This window comes from Parasteatoda tepidariorum, chromosome X1, assembly GCF_043381705.1.
Source record: "Parasteatoda tepidariorum isolate YZ-2023 chromosome X1, CAS_Ptep_4.0, whole genome shotgun sequence".
NCBI lineage: Eukaryota > Metazoa > Arthropoda > Arachnida > Araneae > Theridiidae > Parasteatoda > Parasteatoda tepidariorum.
This window is the reverse complement of record NC_092214.1, coordinates 4,244,187-4,259,357: the sequence shown is the minus strand read 5'-3', so window position 1 is coordinate 4,259,357 and position 15,171 is coordinate 4,244,187. Positions and strand designations below refer to the sequence as shown.

The 15,171-nt window shown below is 28.7% G+C and overlaps 2 protein-coding genes across 3 annotated transcripts in view; both read right to left on the bottom strand.

The window, feature by feature from the left end:
• LOC107450407 (uncharacterized) overlaps nt 1-15,171 on the bottom strand; it is a 477,566-nt gene that overhangs the window by 122,774 nt on the left and 339,621 nt on the right. The gene's annotated exons all lie outside the window — the stretch shown is intronic.
• LOC107438532 (venom protease) overlaps nt 2,920-15,171 on the bottom strand; it is a 43,813-nt gene continuing 31,561 nt past the window's right edge. For both annotated transcript variants that reach the window (XM_016050841.3, XM_016050842.3), the window contains 6 exons: nt 12,200-12,457; nt 9,895-9,971; nt 8,394-8,479; nt 6,733-7,013; nt 4,621-4,778; nt 2,920-3,401 (listed from right to left, as the gene is read on the bottom strand). In XM_016050841.3, coding sequence (XP_015906327.1) covers nt 3,246-3,401; nt 4,621-4,778; nt 6,733-7,013; nt 8,394-8,479; nt 9,895-9,971; nt 12,200-12,457 — 1,016 coding nt within the window. In that variant the 3' untranslated portion in view covers nt 2,920-3,245. The remainder of the gene's footprint in view (nt 3,402-4,620; nt 4,779-6,732; nt 7,014-8,393; nt 8,480-9,894; nt 9,972-12,199; nt 12,458-15,171) is intronic.

Genomic DNA, 15,171 nt, shown 5'->3' with positions numbered 1-15,171 from the left:
CGAATTAAATTTTAATTTTTACAAATTTCTAATAAATAAAGGCTCTGTGATTTTAAAAATTTAATCTCATACAAAATGTAAGCCTTAGCTTTTTTTTCCATTTTATTACGCTTATAATTTGTTTAACGCAAAGCTTTTACTTCAACAATTTTTCTTTTTTTTTAATATACCTTCTCAAATACTTTTCAAAATATCTTATACCTAAATTTTTAAGGATGCTCCCTTCTTTTCGGATTTCAAAAAATTTTTTTAAAGCTAATAGTGAATAAAAATAACTTGCCCAATCATATAGTAATGGAATCCAAATTGACACTAGCTGAAAACACGAATTTTATTAGTATGCTCAAGTGATCAAGCGAGTTTTCATTCTTTAAAAAAATCATTTTGTTTTTTACACTCTTTTTTTTTAAATCGACATCTTAAAAGGAATATTTCTACTTGTTCATATCTGTAGCCGTACACTTGACTCTTTTATTATCAGAAACCAAATTACCAGAATTTATTACCAAATTACCAGAATTTATTACCAAATAACCAGAATTTATTACCAAATAACTAGAAATTTTCCACATAACAGATTATTACAATTATTTTCGCTGCAATATTTATTACTTCTACAACAATTCCAGATATTGCAGAAAAATTTAAAAACGATATGTATAAATTTTTTTTTCGCTGGAACTTTCACTGCTTTTTTTCAATTTCTTTGCCGTTCAGCAACCAGATGCAGGCTAATACAAAATAATGTCTTTAAGTTTTACTACGATGCATTGAAGGTAAATGAGTTAAAGTTTTAATGCTTAAGTTTAATACGTTTAACATAAATTGTTTTTTAATATTCTATTTTAGATTTTATCAATGTCAGCATATATCAAGCGTTTGGCTCATGATGTACTTTTTATTTATTTGTTTTAAATTATACTTGAAAGTAACTTTTCGAAACATGAAGAAAATATCTGTTCATGTTTTTGCAAATAATTATTCATTTATATTCAGTATATTTTTAGCGAGTAGAAAATTAAGAATACTTCTCGTATTTTCGTACATCTTCCAAAAGTATGAATGCTTCTCGCATCTTCACATGTTTCTTAAAAGGAAGAACACCTTCCTTATATTCATGTACAGTGTGCCAAAAAACAAAATAGATCACCCCAAATAACTTTTGATCTAATGATCAGATCTTCACTTTCTGGGTCTCGATCTTAATGGCTTGAAGGGGCGACCTCAATTATAATAATTAATGAATACAGACGATATTTTAAGTTACGAAATAAGACACAAAAACGTACCTCTCTGGATAAACATACCTTTTTTGTTGTTGAAAGATTCGGATTTCTGATCCCTAAACTATAGGGGGTAGCTAATGGGGAAATATAGTCCCGTTAGTTTGCTTAGGAAAGCTCCCTCAAGCTTGGACCCTTTAATGTTAATTTTGCATTTTGTGTACTTCACTATATCTCGAAAACTTCCAAAGTGAACTGAAAATTTCTTGCACTCAATTATAAAATTCGTTTATCCAAAGATAATTCCAGGCAAAAAATAATTTTTAGTGAAAATGTATTATTTTTTATTATTTTATTTAATAATGATTGAAAAAAACTTGATTTGTAATTTTTCCATGGACTTATCTTTGTATAAGCGAAATTTATAGTTAAGTGCAAACATTTTTCAATTCGTATTGAAAGTTTTCGAGATATAGCGAAATACGCAAAAAGTAAAATTAACATTAGGGGATCCAAACTTTAGAACGCTTTCATGATCAAACTATTGAGACGACATTTCGCAGATTGCGGCTACCTCTATATTTTGGAGGTCAGAAATCCGAATCTGTCGAAAAAAAAGTATGTTTTTTCAGAGAAAGTATGCTTTTGTGTCTGATTTCGTAGTTTAAAATATCATCCGCACATATTAGTTAGCATATTTGAGGTCACTTACTTAAGACATTAAGATTGAGTTCTAGAACCTGATCAAACGTTATTCACGGTGGTCCGTTTTTATTGGCGCCCTTTAACTTTCAGAAGTAAGAATACTTGTCGTATCTTCATTAAGAATACTTCCTGTCTATTCATATTCTCTCAAAAGTAAGAATCTGACATAGTTTAATTTTTATTATTGCGTTTTTGACATTTTGCCTTCCGTTCTAAAATTTTGAGGTTTCTTAACTTTTTAAAAATAACGTTTTTTACGGCAAAAAGAGATGGAAGAAGGGAGATCAGATGTCATGTACTTTTGAACGACTTGGAAACATGATTTAAAAACAGGATTTGTATAAAAATTATTTTCGTAACTAAGTTGCTAGATTACAGAATATAAAATCAAAGTATAAATGGAGATACGTTTTTAGGGCGCTGGATACGTTTTTAAGGCACGTTTATACTGAAGTGAAGGACCACATATGATTTGTTTGCTATCTTGTATTGTAGCGAAAACTAGATTCGTACAAGGTAATAGTATATTAGATTGGAATTCAAAGTTTATATTTAATAGAAGGTCAAATTTTAAACACAACATTTTAATTCCATGATTTTTATATATATTATTAATATTTATTGAATAATATTAATTATCTAATTGAATAGTTATTAAATTTTTAGCCACAGATATGAATACGTTTAATATTTAAAAGAAAAACTGGAAATTACAGAGGGAATGAAAACATGGGATTATAAATTTGTTATTTGAAATCACAATTAAAGATGCAGAATAAGAGCAACTAAAATATATCAAAAATTATTTTTATTGTATTTTCAGATATCAAAAATTATTTTTATTGTATTTTCAGATTTAAGCCAGCTTATTACGAGGTTTCTGTTTTAGATCCTAAGGAAAAGAATACTTAAGAAATTATTGTTTATATATATTTACTTAAAATTCTTTTTGTGTGAGTTGTTCTAAAATGCAAGAAGTAAATGAGCGAAATTTTTTTAAAATATATATGTTTAATGGCAAGGCAACAATATACGTTGTTCAACAATCATGACAATTACATGTTGACTGAGTGCTATGCTTATCAAATCACATATTTTGATCTTTTACGTTTGTAGTAAACATTTAACACATTCAGAGGTCACGGGACTTTTATAACTTAAATTATCATTATAAACACAGAATCAATCACATTTGAACATGTTTTGATATGTTACAACATTAACTGAATTTATTGCCCGCAATAAAACCAGTTATATGAGTTATTTCAGTTCTTTGTTCGAATAATTAATGAAAAATGAGATCATGAGTTGAGTTGCTCAATATAAATTTGTAGAGATCCAGTCAGATGTGCTGCTAACCCTATGATAAATACCAGGTTGAAACTGCTTGGCACAGGAATAACCAGCTGATACAATGCCAACCAAATACCAAATACCAAACTGATTTATCATGAGTGGGCCACCAGAATCTCCCTGAAATTTCAATAAATTATTGGTGAGAAAAATGTGTTTCGAAATTATATTAGAAAATTTTCATTTCACTATATATATATATATATATATATATACACTGAAGAGCCATTACATTATAACCACCCTCCATCTGTAACAATGGGCTCGCCCAGGTTTTCATGGTTTCATGTAAGCTACTTGAACATAGTTGCAGACCAGGTTCACACATTCATGGCAACAGTTTTTCCTGCGGGGGATGGTGTTTACTAACAGGATAATGCACCATGTCTTAAGGGTCGAATCGTCGAGGAACATTTCAGTGACTTTCAAGTCATGTCTTAGCCCCCAAATTCACCTGACCTTAATCCAATATAGCATTTGTAGTCCTACCCTGAAAACCAAATTCGTGCTGCCACGCTACCCCCTCGCAATGTGAGGGAATTGCAGGACCAGTTGGTGAGCGCTTGGTACCAGATACCTCAGACTACCTATCAGCACCTTGTGGAATCAATGCCACGGCGGGTGATAGTAGTTCTGAGGGCTAAAGGTGGTCCTACATGTTATTAGCAGAGTGGTCATAATGTAATGGCTCTTCGGTGTATATATATATGCATAAGTATGTACATATATAAGTATGTAGAATATATAACATGACATAAACTAATAAAAGAGAAATTTATTTTGAACAAATTACCGAAAATATCAAATGATCAATCAAAAAATTTAATTTTTTAAGAAACTCTTCTGTGGTAATTATCTTATTACAGGAAAGAGATGGATGGATATATATTTTTATAAGCACAGTATAATTTACAAATTCTTGTTGTAGAATAATGCCTAATTCAAAAACTGCATTGATTGATAAGTTTTTTTTCTCTTTCTCGTTACGTTTACCTTGTTCGTTAAGTTGATACGTTTGGTCGTATTCAACAATAAATGTTTAAAAAATAGAAAAATGAGACGTTATTTAGAATTGTTTCCTTAAAATAATGATAATATAATCGCTAGCTATTTTTCTTTTAAAGTAGTCAGTTTTGTCAAAGTTAAGACAAATTAATTTAATTTTATCACGATAATAGTTGTACGAAAATATTTATAATATAAGTTACGAAAAATTTTGAATGCCAATTTTAACATAATTTTTATATTGAAAATAAATGCATTGTAATAATATAATCGTTTTAATTAAATTAAACAGCAGCTTTAAGCTGAGTCTTAGTAATAGAAAAAGATAACTTACTTGACAGGAATCTCTCCCGCCAAATTCATAACCAGCACACACCATTTCGTCATGAATTACTATGTTGATTCCACGCCTTCTGTGCCAACCTTCACACATTTTGTTATTTATTATAGGTACTGGTACATACTGCAAAATCTTCGGTCTCAGTTTAGAACCTAAAAGAATTAGTTGTAAAAAACAAAACAAGCATAGAGAACTTAAAGTTATCTTTTTAGTCCATTATTCAAAACAAAAAAGCAAGCATAGAGAACTTAGTTATCTTTTTTGTCCATTATTCAGAACGAAAAAGAACTATTTTACTTTGACCAATATAATTGCGTGAAACTGAAAACAAATAAAAGAAAGATAATTTCATAATTATGAATTTTTTATTATATATTTTTGCATCACCGGTGATATTATTTTTTATAATCTTTTATTTAAAAAAAAATCAGTTTTTCTTCACTGGACATGTTTGTAAATTATTAAAATACTAAGAGATCAGAGTGTTCTCATAGTTCATTAAGAAAAAAAATTCCAAAGCTCTCTCAAAATAAATACAGAATTCCTCTTTCAACAAATAGATGCTCCAAATTCGAGGAATCGGTTGTTTTAAATAACATAATTTTTTTTATGATTTGTATAACAAAATAGTATGCAGCCGTAACTAGTTTTTAAAAATAAAGTACCTGATCTTTAATGTCATCTAATGAAAAAAGTTAAATAATCAGTTCTTGCTCAGAGGAATTAGCCTACAATTCAATGCAAAAGGGAGTACGAAAGCGTGAAAATATGCGCATCATATTTAGCAACATTTATTTATACCACTTACCTTTTCATAGCTAAAAATTTGGAAATTTGATTAGCATTAATTTAAACAAATGGAGTAGTTGTGCGTTGCATTATTAGACCAAAATTACAAAGACGAGTTCCAAAATGTTTCTTGAAGTCATTTAGGTAAACAAGGCTGGATACTTTACCTTGAATTATGAGGGTGTTGACGTCACATATTGTTTACTCAGATTTTTTATTCAAACAAAAAAGCTACAAACCATGCACTTACCTTGATATTGAGTTTCTGAGGACTGTCAACGTAAAAAATAAAAAAAATTTGTGGGAAAATTTATAGTGTAAATAAAAAAAATATTGTTATAATCGTAACTCATTATAATTGCGCGTAATTTACAAATTCGCTTGAAAAGTTTTAATTACAATTATTATTTATCCTGAATTTTCTCAAAAACAACTCACTTACCCTCTTATTTTAAAAGTAGATGACATCTAAAAAGAAGATAATGTATAATATCGTCTATAAGATAAGTCACAAACATTTGTAATTATTTGTCGTGAGATTCAATCTTGTGTTTTATGCCTTTTGTAAGCCATAAACTGAAATTGCTGATATCACTGTAAATTTTCGGAATGAAAGAAAAGAAATAAACATTGATAAAGGAAAAAAGGGTATATTACAATATTACAAGCAAAGAACTGTTTCAATAGTTTGTTGTTTAACTATTTTAATTTGCACACGTGGTGTTTTTATGTGGTATTTGCATAATATAAGTCAATTACGTAAAATTTTTGCTTCCAGAATCTGCATTAGCTATATCTAACATTACTTCTTAGAAATTTAACTTTTTATAAATTTTACCACTTTTTTCTAATGAAAATCATAATTTTATACTATTTAAATTACAAAATTATCATAAGGAATTATTCAATTTTTGTTTCGCATAACTAAAACTAACTTATGTTCTCAATTATTTATTATTTTCTTAAAAATATGTGACTGAACAAATTGCGGTAGGTACTACTATTGTTTTTTTCAAAAAATAAATAAAAAATAAATAAAAAATAAATAAATTTTAGTAATTCAATTCAAAGTAGCCATTTATTTTTGTTAAATTATTTTTAGTATGAAAACTATAAATAAAAGCAATGGCATAATTGTTGTTTTCGTTGTTTTAAAAACATGAAACCTTCATTAAAAATGTTTGAAAACGAATTTTTTTTTTCCTTTTATATTCTCACACGTAAGATTTATTGAAATATACCGAACTGTTTTTGAAAACATTCCATATAAAAATGTAATAAGAACAATAAACTTCAAAGGAAATATAAATAAATTACCTGGCTCTAAAGCACCCCAACCAGCTGCAAATCCCATAACACCCAAAAAATCTGTTCCTTTTTCAGGTAAACAAATAGGTTTCATGTTGAAGCGGTATCCAACGGCTTTATCCAATAAAAGAACTGCAACATCAAACCTATCGGCTTGCGGTGTAAATCTAAATTTTGGATGCACTTTTACTTCATCAACACCATATGTTTCACTTGGTAAACCTTCTAAATCAGAATTTAGAATGTAATCTCCTAATGTCACTTTGATGTTACCAGGATTATGTTGTGTTCTAAAAGTAATGGTTACATTGCATTAATAAACAAATGAACATGAAAGTTAGCAGGATAACTTAGGTTCTTTCAGTGCAAATATTTTAAAACATTTTATGTAAAGTTTATATACTAAGCTTCCAAAAATAAAGTCTCTAAGTTAGAACTAAAGACACTAGGACTCGCATATTGTTATTTAAGCGAGGAAGAACAAAATCTGCTATCGAAATTAATCTGTTTCAATCAAATGTGTCTTGATGTTTCGAGTCCCCTTTCTTCAGTTATAATTCATTAGAGATCGATCGATCTCTAATGAATTATTACTGATTGAATTATTTTTCTCTTCGATAGAAAAACTTATTTTGCTTCCCATGAAGTGCAAGGGAGAATATTGTATCTTGGATTAATTGAATTTTTTTTTTTTTTTTTTTTGCATTTTATGTAGAATCTAATAATTTAATTAACTTAAAAATTTTGTGAGAAATTATTAGTGAAATTATTATTTGTGAAAAAATACTGTAAAGTGAGGAAATTTGGTCCAAGATAAAATAAGGTGTTGTACCTTTGACCACCATATGTTGTACCTTGAACCATTGAATAATCATGGATAACACTCATTCTGAGTTCTTATCTTCTAGACAAGACAGTGGATTGAAGTTGGATATTTATGTAACAAAAATGATACCTAATGAAGTTTTCAAGTAGTCTGCATTAGGTAAAATAAACCAAATAATATTTTACTGGATAGAAATACTAAGAACATAGAAGTTTAAAAAGTTCCCATGTCCTCAGCAAAATATGTTTGTTCTAAGAAGCGCTCATAGAGAGGAAGACCACGAGAACCTCCCACGGTTAGCCTGATGGCAAAGGAACTCTTACTCATGATCCGTTTACCACTGAGGATATTTCACGTCAACGCTGTAGTCGGTGCAAGCCGGATGCGGAATTCGTAACGATCAGCCATCGCCGGGATCGAAGCCCGGTTCACCTCATTGGAAGGCGAACGCTCTGTCCCCTGAGCCATCGCGGCTCTGACTGATCTATAGCAATTTTCGCTGATTTGAAGATAAATATGTGGTAAAAAGAAAATAAACTTGTGGTAGTGAGTGTTTCTTATGAAATAAATGTGCGAGTGTAACAGTGAAATATTACATTCACTTTCGTAAGACATTTTTCGTTAATGCTACAATCTCATAGCTTAAAAATAAGCTATTTTTGTAATCATTATGAAAAAGTTTTAAAAATTATAAATGATTCATTGTTTGAATAAGTTATTGAGCAATAAATTATTGTATTTTGTTTTACATCACTCAGTTTTGCATTTAGAGCTAAAAATTTTATACAACAAAACTATATTACACTGGGAGAGCTCGTCTTTTAAGTATATGTTTTTAACTTACTTTGCAACACAATGTCCTGCTGTAACGACATGTCTCCAAGCGACCAGAGCACCCCCACATCTACTTCCACCAACTTGTATAAAAGCCTAAATTAAACAACAGTATTCATTAAATTACTAAAAACGGTACTTTAATTGCTTTTGTAAGCAGAATAATTACAAACAAACTTTTGAAAAACATGCTTAGACACTGTAAATAAAAGAAATGGAGATAGGCAAAATAGTAAATAAATCGCGCGTAAGCCATTAATTAATTACTTTAAATACAATTACAATAATATTTTTTAATGAATTGATCAAATTTTGATAATATCAAAATTTCAAAAACAGTTAAAATTATTTTAAGGTTAAATAAAGCATAAACAGGGTGTTCTGTATAAAGCGCATTAACCCTACATTCTTAGAATCGTCATTAAAAAGAAAGAGCAAAAAATATACATATTGAAGATGCGAAATAATATTTAATCGAAGAATTAACTAAAAAATTACCGAAATCTGACCAATTACTGTTGAGGAAGGAGAGAGTACAAAACACCAAAACGTGTTTGATTGCATGAGGAAAGAGAGAGAGGACTTGAACACCTTCAACTTTAAACACCTTCAACTTTAAACCCGGAATCAAACTGTCTTTGAAGTTCCCTTTACTTCTTAATAGTGATTTGTCAGATTTTGGCTGTGTTTTCCTTTTCACACTGCTTAAATAGTAATTTCAGACCCACATAAGTATATCCTTTTTTTATCTTCCTTTTGATAAAGTTTCTAAAACTAGATATTAAATTTAGTACTTACGGAAAGGCCAACATTTGGGGTGCAAACGAAAAACTTTCCAAATTTTTTGAAAAGGCTCTTAAGTGACCTCGATTTGCTGTTTATTTCATTTTATTTTGTTTATTTATAAATTTTTTGAGTACTTAACAACCATCAAAGCAAATTTGATCGATATTGGAAGGAACAAACAATGATAACAATGAAAACAAATCATTATTATTATTTAACGATATATGCTTTTACATGAATCTTAATAAAGCATTTATATATGCTAGTTATTTTAAATACTGTTTTGTATAGTAAATGTATATATTTTACAATTAAATTCCTTTTACATTTTAATCTCACACGGACTAAAAATTCTGGTAAAATTACCGTAATGTATGCTAATGAAATTTCAGGTTTAAAAAAAAATTATTTAAGTAAATGAAACCAAAATACATGGCATTCAATCCTTTATCTAAATACAAAACTGAAATGTAAACTGAACTAAATTAATGGGGTTTTTATGCCATATTGTAAGATATCATGATAAAATTACCAAATCTATTACATTTCTCAAATTGTATCAAGCGTTATAAAACCAGATTTTAATGTTAATTTTACCAAAATCATTAACAAAACATTTCGGTAAGAATTACCAAGCTTTTTGGTACTCCCATAAAGCCAGAAACACTGTAAATGTTACCATATTCTGGTAGTATCGACCATCATTTTTTTCTTAGTGCACTTACCAGCCATGGGAATTGTCCAAAAGCTGCATCTTCACCGCCTACAATTCGACTAGTAGACATTGAACTTCTTCCACAAACTATATAATAGCATAATTAATAAGCATAAGTTATAGAATTTTACACAAATTGCTATACATTTCGGCTTATTTAAATAAAAACCACACAAAAAACTGTGCATTTATAAAATTATAAAACTAGAAACTACCTAATTTGTAACATTTATATCGAATGTCACAGAAATGTGCGATGATTTAAAATGTCAATTAATAAAATTTTTTTCCAGCAAATTGCAACATTTGTTGCGAAGTTCATAAATAGCCTGTAAAAAGCTTAAAATAATGTTTTATGATTGAGGAGAGACCATTGCAACTGAAATACTTTTGGACTGTTTTATGATGGAAGTGAAACCAATGCAACTGAAATGTTTATGAGCAGTTCTCAAAAGATGGGAGCATAACCTAGTTAATGAGAAAGTTATCACATTACAGTCTCTAAAGGTGTGTAATTTTCATACCAGATATGTAGAAAATTGCGTAATCTGCAGGTGACCTGTATCAAAGATATAGAACCTACAGATCAACAATATCTTGTCTTTTAATGTTTTATATTATATTATACGTGGGTTTACAGCGCAGTAAAGCAGATAACAGATTTTTTAGTTTCTTAAGCAGAACGCAGCGAATATCTTCGAACGCAGCGAATATCTTAATATCTTCACGTTTTTGCACCATTGGTGTTTCAAATCATTGGGGATTTTTTGGAGCATTCGATATTTTAATAAACTGTTTAATTTCTCTTGAAAACTGAGCATAAAAAAGGCAAATTACTCAAGGTAAAAATAGCTTAGTAAATAAAGTAAAAATATTTTGATAAGTAAAGTAATAATAAATTTGAGATTTGTAAGATCAATGTTGTGATATAATGTCTCGTGTCATAGTTACACCTTATTCACTAAACTCTAGGGAGTTATATTTTGTCGTGTTGACATTAAAATTTAGACTATGAGAAAAGAAAAAAACTTCGTAACAAAAACTTTTTTTGTTTCTCTAATCACTAGTTTTCACTTTTCATTTCGACACTTGACAAATCGTATAGATACACAGGAATGGATGAAATGAGTCATAAAAATTACAGAATTAACTTTACACTTTAACGTCAACTGTCACTGGTCTTAGCTCGTTAAAATTGGACTAGAGTTTCCCTAAAGGGCTATTAACAATGGTCTGGAATTCATTCCTTTAGGATGATACAAAGGCAATATACTCATGCAAAGGCGCATTATGATAGAAAAATTTGGATTACTTCTAGATGTGGTAGTAATCACCCGGTTTTTGCAACACGTTCCACAACTGCGCATGTTTTTCCGGTCCCAAAACCCCCGGAGACATCACTTTCTCCGATTCCATTCAAAAGTGGATTTCGAATGAGGGAGTATTCTCATTCGATGCTATTCGCCCGTGGCAAATAGTTCGTTTTGCATGTAGTTTCTAAACACTCTCACGCGCGTCTAAGAAAATCGGATGCAGCGTGAATGACTCATAAGAAGAGTGCTTCGGTGGCGTAGTTAGTTAAGGAGCTGCTTACACTACTAGTGAAGAGCTAGAGATCATGAATTCGATCCTGCCAACAGAGAAAACCACTGGCGTATATACGCAGCAACCTGCATGAAAAATTTGGCGTGATTCAGATTTTTCTCCTTGGTCATGGGGAAGTTTAGAGAGAGGGAATAATATTATTAGACAATATTATTGTTTGAACAAAATTGTGCTGCTTAAACTTCAGCATGAAATCTAAGTATAAATTTAGTATGAACACAATTCGCTGTGGGAGGATGCAGCACTTCGCATAAACATTATTATGTTATTACGAAAAAAACAAAAAATTAAATTACTTTTTTTAACCTTAATACCAGCTCAATTTATGCCTTAACTGAATTTTTTTCTCGATAAAGGTTGTTATTCGTTAACGAATTTCAGGAAAATGTATGTATTTAAAGATACTGTAGCAGCAGGTCGTACTTAGCATAAAAAAATGTGAAATAATCAAAGATCTCCATGAAAAATATTATTAACAATAAATAATTACTATAAATCATTAGATATCCTTCAATTTGAAACATACATTTCAGTTCAAAAGAAAAAGAAATAATTGAAAAAATTAACAGTTAAATATCATAATTCTGAAATGTAATTTAGATCAAAAAGTAGTTTTACTTAGTGATAATCAATATTTAAACACAGTATAATATTTAGATACTGAAAATAAAATACTGATATAGAATTTAAAATTGTTATAAAAAATTTACGAGGATCGTTGCGAACAGGTCCGTAATAGAGTTGACTGATGTGTTGGTCATCTCTGCTATCTTGGCTGCCGCAACAGAAGAAAAAAGGCCCACAAGAAGTGCCCACAGAGTCCCCAGTCCACCAACAAGAGAGGATGAAAGAGCATTGAGTATTTGGAGGACATCCAGAAAATAAATTCACTTTTTTTGGTTTTAGGATATTTCGAATGAGGTTGGATGGTCGAAGTCTTGAAAACTTTTCATCAGCATTTACTGATCCTGTGGTATAAAAAATTACAAATTAAACAAATGAAAAAATTATTATTTTCGAAAATATGAAACGAGGATTTTTAAAGTACTTTTAAGAAAATAATGTCGATTTAAATGAATGTCTTAACAGTTACTAAGTTTATTATTTAGTTATTCAAAAATTATAAGCTCAATTTAGAGGCCATGTGAACTACTTTAGAAACCTACGAGCACGAAGAAAAATATTCTCACAAAATTACCGTACTAATTGGTTATAACATCTGCGCTTTTTTTTTTAAAAAAAACAAACAAGCAAACATAATTTTGGTTAATAAAACCAAAATATACGGCATTTGAACCATTCATTTGATAATTTTTTTCTTTGCTCATATGGTTTACCCGAATTTTTGATTTTTAAAATTATTGTTCTTATTACTACACAATAACATTTAGTAAAAAATACAAAACTGAAAAGCAAATTGCAAAATAAATGGTTTTTATGCCATGTTCAAAGGTATCATGTTATAATTACCAAATTTTACCACATTTACCAAATTTTATCACATATTAAAAAAAAAAACAATAATTTCAAAAAACGAATTTAAGATTTGTAAATGGTAATTGAAGTTATGACACCAGCGATTAAAAAACGAGTTTCACTTTAATTTAGTTGTTTATTTTTAAGATAGAAAAAACGCAAATTGTCGTTATGGAAGGTATTATTCGTTTATTTATGAGTCGATTCAATATGCTTGTAATCATAAAGTAAAATGCTGTCATTTGTGCATTGATGCATCACATTCATGCATTCCCTGTTAATATCAACAAATCAAAACTTCATTGCCGTTCAACAAAAAATTTAATTCTATTTTTGATATTCTTAATAAAGTTGAAAATTGTAATCAAAAGAAAATAAAATATTTACATTCAGAATAATAATTATCAACAAACACATTGATATAATAAAGTAAGTTATCTTTAATGCTTTTTCCCTTTTTATATGATGGAATAAGTATTCAAAGAGATAATTAAAAATCTGAAATAAAAGTGAAATTAAAAAAAATTCTAAATTTAACCTCTCATTCGTACTATGCCTCATATTAAATTTCTAAATTTGATGTAGAAAATTCCTTTTCTTTTTTTGGTTTAAAGTTTAAGTAATAGTGTTACAATTCAATTTTCGTTCTATTAATTCTGTAAAGCTTTTAATTTTCTTAAATTTGACTTAATTATTAAATATGTTTTAGCCGTATTTGGAATTTAGGAATTTATTAAAATACAGCTGTTTACTCTAATAACATTATTTACAAATGATTGAATTCTCAAGAGATGGCAGCACCATATCTTCTGCGATATTTATGTTTGGGGAAGCCTTTCAGTTAAAAAATTGGCTGAAAATCATAATAAACCTAAAAAAAAAAGAAAGAAAGAAAAAAAAGAAGCCATATTAAATCTCTTATTTGGACTATGTATTCTCCACATATTAAATTTCTAAATTTAATGTAGAAAATTTAAAATTTTTTTCAGATAAAAATATAATTAATAGTGTTAGAATTCAATTTTATTAAAATTAATTTGGTAAATTTTTGATTTATTTCACATTTGATTTAATTATTTAATATTTTCTTGATGTATGTGTTAGGAATTAAAATATTGCAATTTACTCTAATAATTTTATCTGCAAACGATCGAATTCTCAAGAGATGGCAGCACCACATACTCTGTTTTATTCGTATTTATTATTTTACATCTCCAATTTTGTTTAACACAACCTGTGCAAATTCTTAGGGAAAACAATTATAATAATATTGAGACCAGAGAATTAAGTAATGCACTCAAAAGGCTGAATGCCTGTCAATACCTGAAAACTATTCACTCTACTAACACTATTTTCAAATGATATAGATATGGTAGCTCGAGAGATGGCAGCACTACATATTCTGCTCTTTTATTTATTTATTTACTTAAAAAAAAAAAATAGATTATCACTTTTATGCTTTAAAAACTTTCAATATCTTATAAACTTTGTATCATTTTTTTCTCACACGAACTATATAAATGCTTAGGGATTATAATAATTCTGATATTGAGATTTAAGGATTTAGTAAACCACTCAAAACACTGAAAGCTTAATAAAATACTTTTCTAGTTTTTAATGAGTATTAAGGCGTTATTAACATTAGGGTTAAAGGAATTATTCATATATGGCATGTCAGCTAGACCGTCCCAAAAGTAATTTAACACCTTGTGATATATATGTTCTGATTCTTAAGCCAATTGAAAAGTTCTGATTAGAATCTTTTTTTCAACTTCTCAATTTATTGACCGTGTTCCTTTTGTTACTATATTAATTTTTGAGAAATTCTATATTTTCTATTCATTAATGACATGTAAAAAGACGAAAATAAATGTTAAATACTAATAAATAGAACGTAAATATTAATACTGTAGTTACTTAAGTTTCCACGTGGGTTTTAATATTTAGAAAACTATACGTATCTCCAAACAATTTAGAACGCTATGTAGCTCATAATCTCTTATAATTATGAGTTAAGTAGTATTACTACAGATTGCAACACCAAAATTCAGTTTGGTGATTGATTATATCCTTCATATTTTAATTAAACATTCAAGAAGTAATATTTAATTGGAGTAGATAAATATTAATTTTTGAGAAATTCTATATCTTCCTTACATTTTATATTAATGACATGTAAAAAGATGAAAATAAATTATATATATAT